Consider the following 15,416-nt stretch of genomic DNA (forward strand, 5'->3'; position numbering starts at 1 on the left):
CCAGTATCTATTCTTCCTTCTTCCACATGGCTCTCCACAACATATTTACCTGACTAACCTTCAGTGTGTGTCATATGCCTCCTGCCCTGCCTCCTCTACCTTGCAGTTTGGGATATGGATAGGAGGGGAAAGGTCCACCTTGGATGAAACAGATGAGGGCAATACCCTGGACTGCCTAATTCTACATCATTACACAAGGAGAAAAATAAACTTCTGTCTTGATTTTGCCACCATTTACCAAATCTCTATTTCTAATAGCTAAACCTAATGCTGGCCAATGAAAACCTCGGTCAATTTACAAATTCACTTCAGGTATACAGTATATATAGTAGACACACCTGTGACTTTAGGGGTCATATGACTGTGGCCTGACTGAAATGTCATTAGGTAAGACCTGTTTCTTATTTGATAGCAGAGATCAACTGCCTCTTTTTCTCCTGGTGGTTGGAATATGCAAAACCCATGGTATCAGTCACCCTTTTAAAGCAGTTTAAACTACTGTCAAAGTATAATTCTAACAAATACATAATACACACACACATAGAAATAAGTATAACAAATGGGCTTTGTTGTTGGCTCAACAATCATATTACATTTTCCTAGTGTGTTCACTCTTCCAGATAGCCATTATATACCTTCTCTTATCTTCTCTCTCCTCAAACTGCTAACACATCTTCCCCAATCCTAACTTGCTTGAGAAAAGAGAAGCAATCAATACAGTTCCACCTGTTCCCACCATCAGGTCATCTACACAGTTACCTGCTTCTGTATCTACACACTCCACCTTCCTTCCTGTTATTATGGATGAGTTCTCTGTGCTCCTAAGGCCAACTACCCCACTGGAACGCTAGCTCCCATCCCAAAGCCTTCGCAAGGATATTGCTCCAGAAGTTCTCTCTCTCCTGTTTCATCAATGCCTCAATTTTTTTTCTTTAGTGGATCTTTCCTTTAACCTAGAAGCATGATTGTTTCTTCCATTTTAAGAAGAAAAAACACTTTTCCTTATGCAAGTTACTATTCCATTTTTCTCCTTCCCTTCATACAAAGTCTTCAAAAGAGTTTCCATACTGTTTTATTTCATCTCTACCTACTTTCTCTTAAACCAAAATGACCACTGCTAAATCCACTAGTAAATTTTCAGTGCTCCTCATGACTTATCTGCAGCATTGGATATAGCTCTGAACACGGTTGCTTACTCTCTTCCTTGCTGACTTTCCTCGTGGTTTTCAGGACTCCACACATTCCTGATTTTACCCTATCTCTAAGCCTCCTTCGGTTGCTCCCTTTCATCTCCCTAGCCTCTAAGTAAAAGCATCCTCAGGCTCAATCTTTGTTATTTTTCTTAACATTTGTTCCTTTGATGATTTCAGCCAGCTTCATGACTCCAACTACCATTTTTACACATATGGTTCCCAAATTTAGATGTTGAGCCTGAGACTGTTGTCCTCCATCTCGACTTCTATAAATACAAGTGCCTATTTAATACTTTCAGTCAGATGTCTGATAAGCATCTCAAACTTAACATGTCCTATTTAACTAAGTACCTGATCATTTCTGAACCTGCTGGAAACCCAGCCCTAAACAGGTTTGCCTACTTCTGTCCTTAACACCCCTATGGTCTATTGCAGATTCAGCATGGATCAAATTATATCACTCCCATCTTCAGAAACTTTCTTTGGTGCTTCTTCTCACTTAAAATAAAAGCCAAAGTCCTTATAGTGAACTGTAAGTCCCCATATGACATGGTCCCTGGTTACCTCTCTGATTTCATCACCTATTACCCCACTTGCCCACTGGTCCAGCCACAAAGGCTTCTTTGTTGTTCTTCAACATGCTTGGTACACTCCTGCTTCAGTGCCTTTACACTCATTCCCACTGTTTAGGGATATCTGCCTGGATTACTATCTCACTTGCTGTGTTTGTTCAAGTATCTCCTCAATGAGGCTTTTGCCTCACTATCTAAATTACAACATACAGGGGCACCTGGGTGGATCAGTGTGTTGAGCCTCCAACTCCCAGGGTCATGAGATCGAGCCCCATGTAGTTCTTCACACTGAGACCTCTCCCTCTGTCCCTCTCCCCCACTCACACACTCTCTCTCCCAAAAAAAACAAAAAACAAAAAAAACATGTAAAAAAAATTACAACCACAACTCCAACCACCACCACCACCACCACCATTATTTCACTTACACACATACACACTCCCTAGCTATTTCCCTTTGTGTTTTATTTTTTTATCTTCAGCAACTATGTTAAATCCGTCATGAATTTATCATGAATAGTTTGCATTAATGTGCCCTGGTATAACTATGGCATGTAGTGCTGTGGAAACAGAAGACCATTGATGTTGCATGTGCTTCTACTTAGATGTATTATGCAAAGCAGTATGACCTAGGGTAGGGAGAATAAGATGAGACATTAAATTGGGTAAGGTTAATTCAAATGTTGATGAGTCAAAGAACTTCTGAAAACTATCTACAATGCTGCTACATGCATCACAATTTTATTCTCTTCTATTCTTTGTTAATTATAAAAAAAGGGGATAAATAAGTATAATTAATTATATCACCATTTTTCATTTCTTCATGTAACTAATCTGGTAATAAATGTTAATGTAATTTTCATCAGGGAAAAATTACTGAAAATATCTCTATCACTTAAAAATTTAAACACTAGCAATATATGTAAAGTAGTAATAACATACTGTATAATTTTTTGAAATTATGATAAAATTCAAAAAGAAAAATCAGTAATACATATAATGACAAGACATAATAAAAATACTTGTAAAATTGGATGGTACATAAAATAACTTTATATACTTATTCAACATTGAATTACCTTTGTTTCTTTGAAGCTCATTTTTCAAATCTTCAATAATGAAAGTATTTTTTTCCATTTCTTTTGTATATTGTTCCACTTGCTCAGTGAGCATCTTAATTTGACTATCTCGTTCTTGTATACCCTATAAAATATTTTTGAATAATGAATGTTATTTCTTCATGAATGTTAACCTACATTTTAAAACTAAGGAAAAAAGTAGGTCTTGTGTTTTTTTCAACAAGACTATAGAATATATTTTTTATGGATCAAAATTATGTCTTCTACTACTTTGTAGACCCTCAACTGCACTACACAATGTTAGGTACACTGCTGTCACTCTAACACAGATGGATATAATGGCTAACATCCCAGCAAAGGGAGTTCCAGAACTTTCTAATATTAATGGCTTCATAGGACTTTCAGGCTACCATTCCTCATGACCCATCCATTACCATCTTTTACCTTACAGTGCTTCATTCAAAATACTGTCTCTTGCAATTGTTCTTATCCTCCAAATACTACCCAAATTTCCCTCTTTTGGATTATGACCACAGAGCCCAGATGATGAAAGTATAACTGCTACATGAATATATTTGTACCAAAAGAAAAATCTTTTTATTTTTTATTTTATGTATTTTAAAATGTTTATTTATTTTGAGAGAGAAGAGACAGAGAGAGAAAGAGAGACATAACATAAGCGGGGGAGGGGCAGAGAGAGAGGGAGACAGAGTGCAAGCAGGATCTGCACAGTAAGTGCAGAGCCGGACATGGGGCTTGATCCCATGAACCATGAGATCATGACCTGAGCCGAAATCAATAGTCAGATGCTCAACCAACCGAGCCACCTAGCTGTCCCAAAAGTAAATTATGTAGCACAAATTACAACCGCACTTTTAGTTTTTTTCACATTATACAGGACATTTCAGCACTAACATACGATATAATAAATGTTAATAGAGTACAAAGCTATTTTTAAGTTTCTAAAAGTTTTTAAGTTTCTTATTAAATAATAATCAAAACAGTATGGATATTATCTGCATCAACACAGAAAAATACACAAAATAATTCTATTCCTAACTCTAAACTTAATTCTAATTGTTTCTTGGGACTGGACTTTAAAAGACTTTATTATATACCCAATAGTGCAAGCCACTAAGTTAGACACGTTGACTAATAAACCAAATTTTGAGAAGGTTTTACCTGTTGTAGAGCCATCACACTACTTTTATCAGCATCAAGCTGGGCATTTTTCAATTTCTCTCTCAGGTTATGTAACATTTGCTGATATTCAATAATTTCATCATCTTTAGAAGACAAAATTAACTAGATATAAACAACATAGGATCTGTTACATAAGAGGAAAATTGACAAATCATTTTTCACTTATGATAAATACTCTTAATATATACCATCAGCATATTTCAAGAAAATACAGGAAATAAAATACACTTTGAAGTAACAAAGTATCAGCAACTATTTGCGTATCATTGTTCCTTTTGTGTGTATAATCTTAAGTTCAAGTAAGAAATGATTCAAAAATATACATTTAGTTGCTGTCTTAACATTTTAAAAAATTTTTGTTGTTTTAGAAATTCAATCTTTCAACCATCACAAGCTTCCAAAACCTATCCATATTATAAATACCTTCATACAACTACAAAAAAGTTTTGCACAATTAATCTTTATGGAGAAAACTTTAAAATGCCACCAAGAGGCACAAAATATTTTGAATTAAGGATGTCTTGTGTTCTTTGCTAGAAGAACCAAATACCAAAATCAACTTATAAATTAGCTTATAAATTTATCACATATCCAATAAAATAAGATTTCTTTTTCTTTTCTTTCTTTCTTTTTTTTTTTCTTTTAAAGAGAAAGAGAAAGAGATAGAGGGCAGGGAAGGGGGAGAGGGAGAGAGAGAATCCCAAGCAGGTCCCATGCCCAGCCCAGAACCCAACACAGGGCTTGATCTCAGGACTGTGAGATCATGACCTGGGCCAAAATCAAAAGTTGGACACTTAACCAACTGAACCAACCTGACGTCTCTAAAATGAGATTTTTAAGAACTATTTCTAAAATTTATATTAAAAAAAATAAGTTCATAGGAAAGCATGTAAAAGCTGAAAAATGAACAGCTTTTACAAATATTTATACATAACAATAACTAAAACAAAGATACATGGTTAGAAAACATATCAATCAATATAAAGGAGAGAGTCCAAAAATAAATTCAAATTCAACAGAAGTTTCGTATATATTAAAAATAAAACTATTTCAGTAGGAGAAAGATAAAATGTTCAATATATAATGTTTGGATGACTGAGTAGGTCTACTGCATCCATACCTCATTCTTCATGCCAAAATTAATTATACATGCTTCAAAGACTTAAATGTAAAAGATGAAATTAGGAGCCACTAGAAGAAAGTATGAGAAAACAATTTTATACTCAGAACCCTTTCTAATTATGATAAAAAGGCACAAAAAAATAAACTGTATATTATAAAAAGAAATACTTCATGGCAAAAAATACCATAAAGCCTAAAGGCAAGTGTCAAACTGGAGGTATGTATTTGGATATGTATCACAATTTGTAGCAATTTAACCTGCATATTTGCAAAATAACAAATACATAAAGAATTAATTATAACACTGTTTCTTTTTTTTTTAATTTATTTATCTTGAGGGAGGGAGAGAGAGACACACACACAACATGAATGGGGGAGGGGCAGAGAGAAGGAGAGAAAGAATCCCAAGCAGGCTCCTCACTGTCAGTGCAGAGCCTGATGTGGGGCTGGAACTCATGAAACCGTGAGATCATGACCTGAGCTGAAACCTAGAGTTGGATTTAACCAACAAAGCCACCCTTGCACCCTTGTAACATTGCTTCTAATATCAAAAACCAGAACCTTGCTAAGTGTCACACAATAGGGAATCAATTAAATAACTTATCTATAAAGAAAAATTACAAAGCAATTAAAAAGAATAAACCAGTACTCTATCATTCTTAAAAGGCATGAAGTGAAAACAAAGTAAACTGCAGTAGAATACTATATACTACCATCTCTCCCCCCCCCAAATTAAAATAATGTAAAAACTTTTTACCCAGGGATGAAAAAACAGAATCAAAGGCCAAATTTGGCCTGCTGCCTGTTTTTATAAAGATTTATTAGGAAACAGCCTTGCTCATGCATCTATCTATTGTCTGTGGCTGGTTTCATGTTATAATAGCAGAGTTTAGTTATACCAGAGACCAGATGGTCTAAAATATTTATTCTCTGGACTTTTACAGAAAGTTTACTAATCTCCAATGGACTCTTTGGGCCTCATTTCCACTCCTACTGCTTGTGTTTAAAATATAGGTTATCTGAGCTTCCCAGATAACCAATTCCAAATAGCCAACAAGATTTATATGAACTGTTAAAAAACAATAACTATGGAAATGACAGCTTTTAAAATTAGAATTACTCATTCAGAATAGCTTCAGACTTTTTTCAAAATATATAGTCATCATAACCCTTAGCCTCTGATATGGTAAGGCCAGGGGATTTGGTTGGGGTTGGAGAGTGGGGAGGAGCCTGAAAGGTGTTTTTTGGAAAAAAACTCAGATGATTCTAAAAGATCCCTTTCCTTTCTCCCATTTCCGCTGAAAACCAATAGTTTGATTTGACGTGAGAATTAAAAAAACTAAAATTAAACCTGGAACTATAATACATATGCAAAGTAACTATGAGTTATGTTGAAAAATTTTAATTTTACTTAGAATTATCTATTTTAGAGGACAAATATGTTATGATTTAGACTTAGACTTCTATCAAAAAGTTCAGCTTAAAGTTTAACTCACTGATGTGGAAGAACTCATTTACTAACAAATATGCTAGAGGATTCCACAAGAGAGAGCACTTAGTGCTCCTGTAACCAGGACATTTGATGTACTTTAAATATTGCCTAATAAAAATGTCATTAACTACCAAAGGCCTTTAAAGAAAACTAAGAAATTGAAATCAAAAATACAAATGCAAAACCCCTTATGTCAACTGAAAAAAACACCTTCCATTCTTCTACTTTTGCATTGACAGCAGCCATGACTGGATCATCTTCTTCATTTTTTGCTTTCAGAAGGTCTGTAAGCTCCTGCACCTAAAAGGCAACAATTATTTCAAGAACTGTTGCAAAATAGCACAATATATACGTATTTGTTATATATGCACATTCACACATACATTACATATATACATTATACATCCTCATACGTGTATACACGTATACATTACCAATGCACATTCATTATTGGAGCAGTTCTGTAGTTAGAGGCAATATTTAATGGTTTCTGTCTCATTACAAAGGTATAATTATTTGTCATTACTAGAGAACTATATGTTTCAGCATTATTCTATGTTTTACACTAGTTTAATCCATGTAAAAAATGAGCAATGTATTGTTTTTCTAGGATATTTATATTTATTTTAAGGTGTAAAATTTAACTTCATGGCCCACAGGGCTTCTAAGAATCTTTAGTAGAAAATCCCCACATTTATTAGCTTCCCGGATTGCTGTCTACACATTCATTCAGGTATCAACTATATATCCTAAATGGCAAGAATAATGAGGTATACATAAAGGATACCTTGTGTCCCATTAGAGAAACACATATGGACAAATAGATCAGCATGGCAACATATTACAGTATAAGAGAATACATTACAGCATAAGACAAGAATACACATCCTAGAAAGTTAAAGTACTTTTCAGCTTCACACAAATAGTAATGATACAATATGAAGTCTGTACAAATGAGTTAATCTAACAGCAATTCTTACTTGAAGCCGATAATGATCATTTTCCTTTTTTAATTGGTCCATTATATTATCTGTCTGATGTACAATAGCTTTCATCCTGTTATACTCATCAGTCATCTTTTCCATCTCCTGTACAGACTCTTCTAGATTTTTTCTCATTTCTTGATTCTGAACTTCAATTTTTTCATTAGCTTCTGTTAAAGTCTAATAAAGTTAAAAAGTAATAGTTAACTTAAGAAACTGAAATTTAAACTAAATTAAAGTTAAACAGAGTCTTAACTATCTGCTGGAGAGCAGAGAATTCTTTCCACTTGATCTATTAGATCAAGAGAATTCTTTCTACTAGGTCTGTAACACCAATTGTTTTTGAACAATTAAATTAAATATAAAGCAAATTCCACCTAAAAAAGTTTAGTTCTTTTTAAGCAATGCCCAAAATAGGCATATAAAATGAATGAATTTGCAACATTTATAACTTCAAAGATGTAATTTCTTTCACGTTTACAAATGCATAGTTGAAGATTTCTACTAAAGGATTTAAATGTAGGACCAAACACTAGATTTACATTATAACAAGATTATTTTACAAGAATCATTGCCTTGAAACGACTTCTATTTTACCTGAATTTCATCCAGATATTGGACAAGTTCATAGTTTTTTTTAGACAACTGTGATCGGTAGTCACTGTCTTCTCCTCTTCTTGACAGAAGTGTTTCTTTTTGAGAATCTATTTGTTTCTGATAGTCAACAATATCCTGACGAAGTTGCTCATTCTGGAAGAAGACCAAATACAGTATTTTCTATTAAGAAACTATCCAGAGAAACAAAAATTTCATCCTCCAAATAGGGATCTCAAAACAGATCTTGAAATTCCCAAGGTATCACCACCCTTAAAGTCTCACCTTTTTCTTTAGACGTTTGTTCTCCAGAAAAGAACAGGAAAAATGTAATTAGAAACGAGAAAGGAAATATATAATTAAAAAACAAGCATTAGAAATTAAAACCAAAATGAGAAATTATAGGAGAATGAGATATTATTTTGGATGATCAAAGAAAGCAAGACTACTCATAATCAACCAAAACAAAGAATATTTTGATTATGTTAAAAAGATAAGAACTCCTATAAGGGTAAACAATGCATAAATATTATTTGGCTCAAAAGAGCCAAATAATAAAGAACTTTTAAGATTTCATGAAAAAACAAAACATTTAAAAGAACAGTAGGTAAAAGAAGAGCAATAAGACAGAAATCCAGTTGTACAGTCAGTTAGCAAACAAAGAATGGCTTATAAAACAAAGCAAAATTTACCCACGTAAAGTAAGAGATGAATACAGTACTTGATGGCTTCAACTCTCATTTTCTATTTCCCTGAGACAAATTCCTATCATAATATCAGCCAGCTTGAAAACATTACTAGAAGAATACAGTTCTAGTTAGAGTATAAATTTACGAAAACTTTTTTAACAAGTATCTTTGTTGAACTGCCACAACTACTAAAATTTTTTACCAACCTCTCTTCTTAATTTGCTGTTTTCATTCTCTGCCTCCTCATTTCGAAGAGCCAACTAAAATAGCAAAAAAAAAAAAAAAAAAAAAAAGATTAATAATAATAAAATCCAGCAGTGATTCAATATAAAACCAGGCTTTCAGCCGATCAATTTAAATTTGAAATCCTCTCTAATGAAGTAGAGAATGATTAACTGTTAAGGATTTCACGTTGATCCAAGACATGAGCAATAATCCAAAATTTGTGAAATCTAAGGATTGGGAAAAGTAAAACAGGTTAAGTTTAAAAGCTTCAATAATCAAACTAAAACCAAAACTCTAACCAAAGTTTTGTATACAGATTATCCACCCCCACCCCTGCCAAAATCTAATAAACAGTAATTTTCTGTCCAAAATCTTTAGCATTTTGCAGTTCTTCTATGTCAGGTCTAGAATATTCTGTGTTCTGTTGAGCATTAAATTACTTAGAAACATAAGGCAGTACAACATAATGGTTAAAAAGAAGCAATCTGAAATCAGACTGGCCCAAGTTTATATTCTTCATCCACCAATTTCTAGTACAATATGAACAAATCATTTACCATCTCTTAAATTCAATTTTTCCGTTTCATATGTTGATGTAAAAATTAAGTACATTGTATATAAAGTCATCAGCACAATGCTCAGTACATGAAATAACAAAAAAAATTATGGAGTGTTCCTTCTCCTCATATAGATGATTTCAGTTATGACTCTTTTTGTTTCCCAAAACAAATATTATAACCATTATCATAGATTTTTTTCATCCGTTGTCTAAACCCCAGCCCTCTTATGACCTTTCACTTTTCTGCTTTTGCCTCTCATTCAAGGAAAAAATAAAATATCAGTGGTTTGCAATTATAATACATTTAAAAGTCTTTAATAAATAACCAAATCAGTATGTGAACCTTGATGGAACCTTGGATATTGGGTGGAGGACTGTGAAGGGCATTATTAGGCCAATAGAAAAAAATATGTTTATAGACTAGATAGTAGAGTATTGAATAAATATTAAATTTCCTGCATATGGTAATTATATAGTGGTTATTTTGGGGAATACACTTTTTAGGGGAGACATGCAGAAATATTTCAGTGTGAAGTATCATCTTATCTGCAGTCAACTCTTAACTGACGCAGCAAAGAGAAAGAGAGGGAGATATGTGTTTACAAAGATACTGACAGAAGGGCACGTGGGTGGCTCAGTCCATTGGGAGTCTGACTTTGGCTCAGGTCATGATCTCACAGTTTGTGGGTTTGAGCCCCACATCAGGCCCTGTGTTGAGAGCTCAGAGCCTGGAGCCTGATTTGGATTCTGTGTCTCCCTCTCTCTCTGCTCCTCCCCTGCTTGTGTTCTGTCTCTGTCTCTCAAAAATAAACATTCAAAAAAGATTTTTTCTTAAAACAAAGATACTGACAGGTAAAATAAATGTGGTAAAATTTTGATAATTGGGGAATCTATATGAAGAGTATATTCATGTTTATTTGATAGTTTTCAAAATAAAAAGGTTAGAGAAAGTTTATAACAAAATGCAAAATGCTACACAAATTTGAGGAGTTTACCTACTACTACTACTATCATCATCACCATCATCATCATCCTCATCATCATCATCAGCTAGGAGGTAAGAAACAGTCCCATCGTTTATGAATTGGAAAATTTTAACAAGGACAGAGATGTAAAGAACACTGAAGCATTTAACACTACTCATGCTCTCTTCTCTTAGTTTGTCAAACATCACATTTTTTATTTTTGTCCTTTCTAAAGTGCTGTTCCTTGAAGCACCTCTTCCTATTCATTAGACATTTCTCAGAGATCTCCTTACAGTCATTTCTATGGCTTCAATATCTATGTTGATAACTCACAAATCATCATCCACACTTTCCTTCATGAATTCCAAATCCATAGATCTCTTTTGTGAATATGCCCACTGGGACCTTGGACTCAACATGTATAAAGGTGAAAACTAATTGCACACCTTCTAAACCCCTCCTGCATCCCTACTTAGTGGGGCCCCTCTCCTTTCCTCCCTCTTGTCTGACAATCAATCATTCACTACATCCAATTACACCTACCTCTCTAAACGTGTCTCCAGCCCTTAATCCCTTGAGTTATGACTTTAATTAGTCCATCATTGGCACCTGCCTGAATTACCACACCTGTCTCCTTACTATTCTTAGTCCCCTTCAATCCACTCTCTAAAGCTGAATAAATTTCAAAAATATAGATCTCATCATGATATTCTTGGATTCAAAATTCTTCATTGGTTCCTTTTAGGAGAAGGAGCAAACTCCTTAGAAACTGGCCTGTGCTTATCTCTCCAGAGGATCACAAATGTTTGAACTAGGAAGGCAGGATAGTATAGTGGTTTAGAACACAGACTCACTGAGTAAGTTTGGATTTAAATCCTGGTCTTACAACTTATTATTTCTGTAACCATGGACAATTACTTAACCTTTCTGTGCCTCAGTTTCCTCATCTATAGCATGGGGAAATGTTACCTATCTTATATGATAAGTATGAAATGAGGAATAACAAATGAGTGCATATAAAGTAACTGGCAATTAGTAAGGATTCTATACTAGCTATTTTACTTATATTTCAGCCAGAATGAGTAACTGTAGTTCCCTGAATTCACCATGCCATCTCTTCCCTCTAGATCTTAGCAAATGCTGTATCTTCAGCCCAGAATGCCATTTCTTTAACCACCAAGGCCATCCCATTCCCTTGCCAGACTAACTCCTACTTCAGTCTCAGTTTACAAATCACTTCCTGAACCTCAAGATTGATTTAGATATCCCACCCCAGAGTATCATCCATGTTACATTTGTTATTGACAATGAATATCAAGAAGCAGAATATTATTGCCCTAACTGTCTCTGGCAAGCTGTGAATACTCAATAAAACTGAATGACTGGTTAAGGGCAAAGAAGAAATTGCCAACAACTCATACTCATATTCCATCTCAAAGAATCTAGCAACTAGAATGGTATATAGCCTATGTATTCAAGCTCTCTGTGTATGTACCTATGAATAAAGATAGTAGTCTAAGAATGGACAAGGTAGTTGTGATTCGCTAAGGGTATGTGGTATAAATGACAAAAAGTTGACTAATACATGGGCTAGACAGAAGAACAATGGTCTAGAAAACCACAAACATCCCAACAAGCAATTCCATTACTGTATATCATAGGTTAAATCCCTTATGATTATTTTTTTTAGCATTTATTTTTGAGACACAGAAAGAGACAAAGCATGAGTGGGGAGGGGCAGAGAGAGAATCTGAAGCAGGCTCCAGGTTCTGAGCTGTCAGCACAGAGCTGGATGCGTGGCTCAAACCCACGAACTGTGAGATCATGACCTGAGCCAAAGTTGGATGCTTAACCGACTGAGTCACCCAGGCGCCCCCAAATCCTTTATGATTATTAAGAAAGCCATAGGTCTATTACGTTTTACTGAGTCAACTAAACAGACAATCCTCTAAGAACTTATTTCTAATCTTTAGGTGCCATTAATCCATACTTTTTCCACTACAACAAGGGTATAAATAGCTCACTCTTACATGAAATCTTCTAAATTATGTAAGAAAATGGATATAGCAAGAATAGGGATGTTTTTCCTTACAAATAAATTTATAACAGATTCTTTTAAATAGCAACATCACCTTATAATCATTGTTGTTTATTTAAAATTTACCACCTTCTATTTCTAAGAGAACAATGGACAAAATAAGATTCTCAGGATGTAATACACCATTCACTTAAAGGACACAAAGGTAGAGAAAGCTTCTGAGGATCTGGGATGGGACAGTTACCACACTTGGGCAGCAGATTTTGTATAAGTTGACTGACAGGTGAGGCAAATTAGGAAACGTGTTGTTTTCTGACAGGAATTTACAAATTCATCCGCCAAAAATTTTGCTCTCAAACTAAATTTAAGTGTACACTGCATGAAGTATTTTATAAATAACAAGGAATAACCTAAAAGGTAATGACTATATTTGTATAAATGATGAAATATTATGATTTAAAATATGCATTGATTTACAAAATGTTGGCATTAACACAACTTAAGAACCTTTACTTTTTTATGGATAGCTATTTATTGCATAAAGTTGAGGTACTGTTGAAGACAAGGAATTTGATTTAAAGATGTGATGACAACATGAACAGTGATGTAAAACCTTAGAGATAAGTATACAGTACATCAATTCTCACATAAAACATACTAACTGATACTTACCACTATAAAATGCATAATCAGGTGTTTTTACGTAACTTAAATGGTTAAGATTCATTGAAAAAATGTTCCTTACTTGTTCATTAACTTTCTTCTCTTTCTCCAACTCCTTTTCCATGTCCTCCAATTCCCTATCTTTTTGTTCCAATTGCTTTTCAAGTTGGCGAATTTCATCACGTAAAAACCGAGTGTCACGACCACCTGCAGATTGCTGAGCCATCTTAAATTAAACAAAAACTATAAATCAATCTCATTATAATTGGAGAATCAACAACAAACTGACTTTAAATTTGTATTATAATCAGCACCAGATGTTTAAAATCATGTTAGCTTAAGAACCTGTTTTTAAAACTGTTTATTTAAGCTTTAGTTTGCAGACTGGCAAGCCCTTAAGCTTTTTCTGAGCCACCCACAGCTACAAATGGACTGTCAATCATTCAGGCTCTATTATAACCACTGAGCCACAGACCCCAGACTAAACTACACAGGCAGAGAACACAGGCAATGAGCTATGAAGGCTTCTCCTGAGCATCAGGACTCTGAAACCAGGCTACAACTCACCAGGGCCTCCACCCAGTCGCTGACCTCTGGTGCTCTTAACCTGCCCTTTCCCTCAGACTCTCTTTAGACCATTGCTGTCTAACAGGACTTTCTAGGATAATGGAAATGTTCTCTGCACAGTAGAGTACTACAGCCACTACCTACATGTGGCTTTGAGCACTTGAAATGTGGCTACTGCAACTACAGAATTGAATTAATTTTAATTGTAATGAATTTAAGTTTAAATAGCCACTTGCAAATAGCCACAAGTGATTAGTGTTACTGTCCTAGATTGGCCTAGACTAAGGTCATCTTTAAAATGTTGTGCCAGATTGGGCACCTGGCTGGCTTAGTAAGTAGGGCATTCAACTCTTGATCTCATGGTCATGAGTTCGAGCCTCACATTAGGGGTAGTTTACTTAAAAAAAAAAAAAAATCTTATGGCAAATTAAATCCATTTCACTTCATGTTCCTGTTATTTGGACTCATAGTCCAAAACATCCTTTTGTCATCTACCTGTCTCACATTCATTTCTTTACAATATAGTTGTGTTAATCCTATATAATACTTTTCTCACTCTTTTCCTCCTTCAGAAAACCTTCCATTGTGCTCTCAAAAATCAAGATATATTAGTATTTTATACCCCCAGCCCTTTTACTGAAATCATACTCTCCATCTCCCTGCCTTAGGTCCAATTTGGTTCCTTTAATATACTAATTCCTTTGGAAGTCTTTTAATTGGGAGATGCTCATTCTTTCACATCCCATAGACCTTAGGGTCAAGACATGGTGTTGATTTACCTCAACCTGCAACTTCCAGGCTATCCTTCCTCCACCATTTTGTGAAAACTCCAGCTGCTTTGAATTCCACATGATATCCAGTTATCTATTTCCTACCTACTCAGGGTAGTAGCAAACTACTAACTTCCCAACTGTTCCCTCTCAAAATTCATTGAGAATTTTTGGCACATGGCTCCTAGTCTTCCACAAAAAGCCCCACTAAGCAGTTTCCACATCCATATAACTCTCATTCTGGTCTCTCTCTCTCACTCTTTTTTTTTTTTTTTTACATGCTTCTTGAATTCACTATAGCCTCCCACTTTCATGCCCACACCAGAACATTGTGCCAGCAGAAACATTCTCTCATGATTCCTAGTATACCTGCCCTCTGACCTCACAGGACCCTCTAATCCCTGGACTCCTCTCTAACCTCTCCCACCAATCAAATCTTGATTTCTTTACCCATCAGCTGAGATTTCATAATCACCACATCAACCACTTTCTTACTAGTATCTCCCACAGCCCTATCCTTCCATTCCACAGCAGGTTCCTGGCTAAACACTAACAGAATGAATCCAACTTCAGAATTAATTTAGTAAGTATTAACTGAGAGTGGCTGATATTCTTCTAGGAGATAGATATACAGTAGGGGATAAAAAATAACTCCTCCCAGTTCACAGTTAATAAGTAAAAGAATCAGGATTTGAACTCAAAT

At 34.7% G+C, this 15,416-nt stretch overlaps 1 protein-coding gene across 1 annotated transcript in view; it reads right to left on the bottom strand.

The window, feature by feature from the left end:
• The window catches only part of CEP290 (centrosomal protein 290), a 91,055-nt gene that overhangs the window by 72,500 nt on the left and 3,139 nt on the right, over positions 1-15,416 (bottom strand). Inside the window, exons 6-12 of the mRNA XM_047065687.1 lie at positions 13,459-13,602; positions 9,133-9,186; positions 8,241-8,393; positions 7,641-7,823; positions 6,871-6,960; positions 4,026-4,148; positions 2,844-2,967 (exon numbers count right to left, since the gene is read on the bottom strand). Of these exons, the coding sequence (XP_046921643.1) occupies positions 2,844-2,967; positions 4,026-4,148; positions 6,871-6,960; positions 7,641-7,823; positions 8,241-8,393; positions 9,133-9,186; positions 13,459-13,602 (871 nt within the window). The remainder of the gene's footprint in view (positions 1-2,843; positions 2,968-4,025; positions 4,149-6,870; positions 6,961-7,640; positions 7,824-8,240; positions 8,394-9,132; positions 9,187-13,458; positions 13,603-15,416) is intronic.

This window comes from Lynx rufus, unplaced genomic scaffold, assembly GCF_022079265.1.
Source record: "Lynx rufus isolate CCGP_SWC_20201006 ecotype Redwood Valley unplaced genomic scaffold, mLynRuf1.p SCAF_7, whole genome shotgun sequence".
NCBI lineage: Eukaryota > Metazoa > Chordata > Mammalia > Carnivora > Felidae > Lynx > Lynx rufus.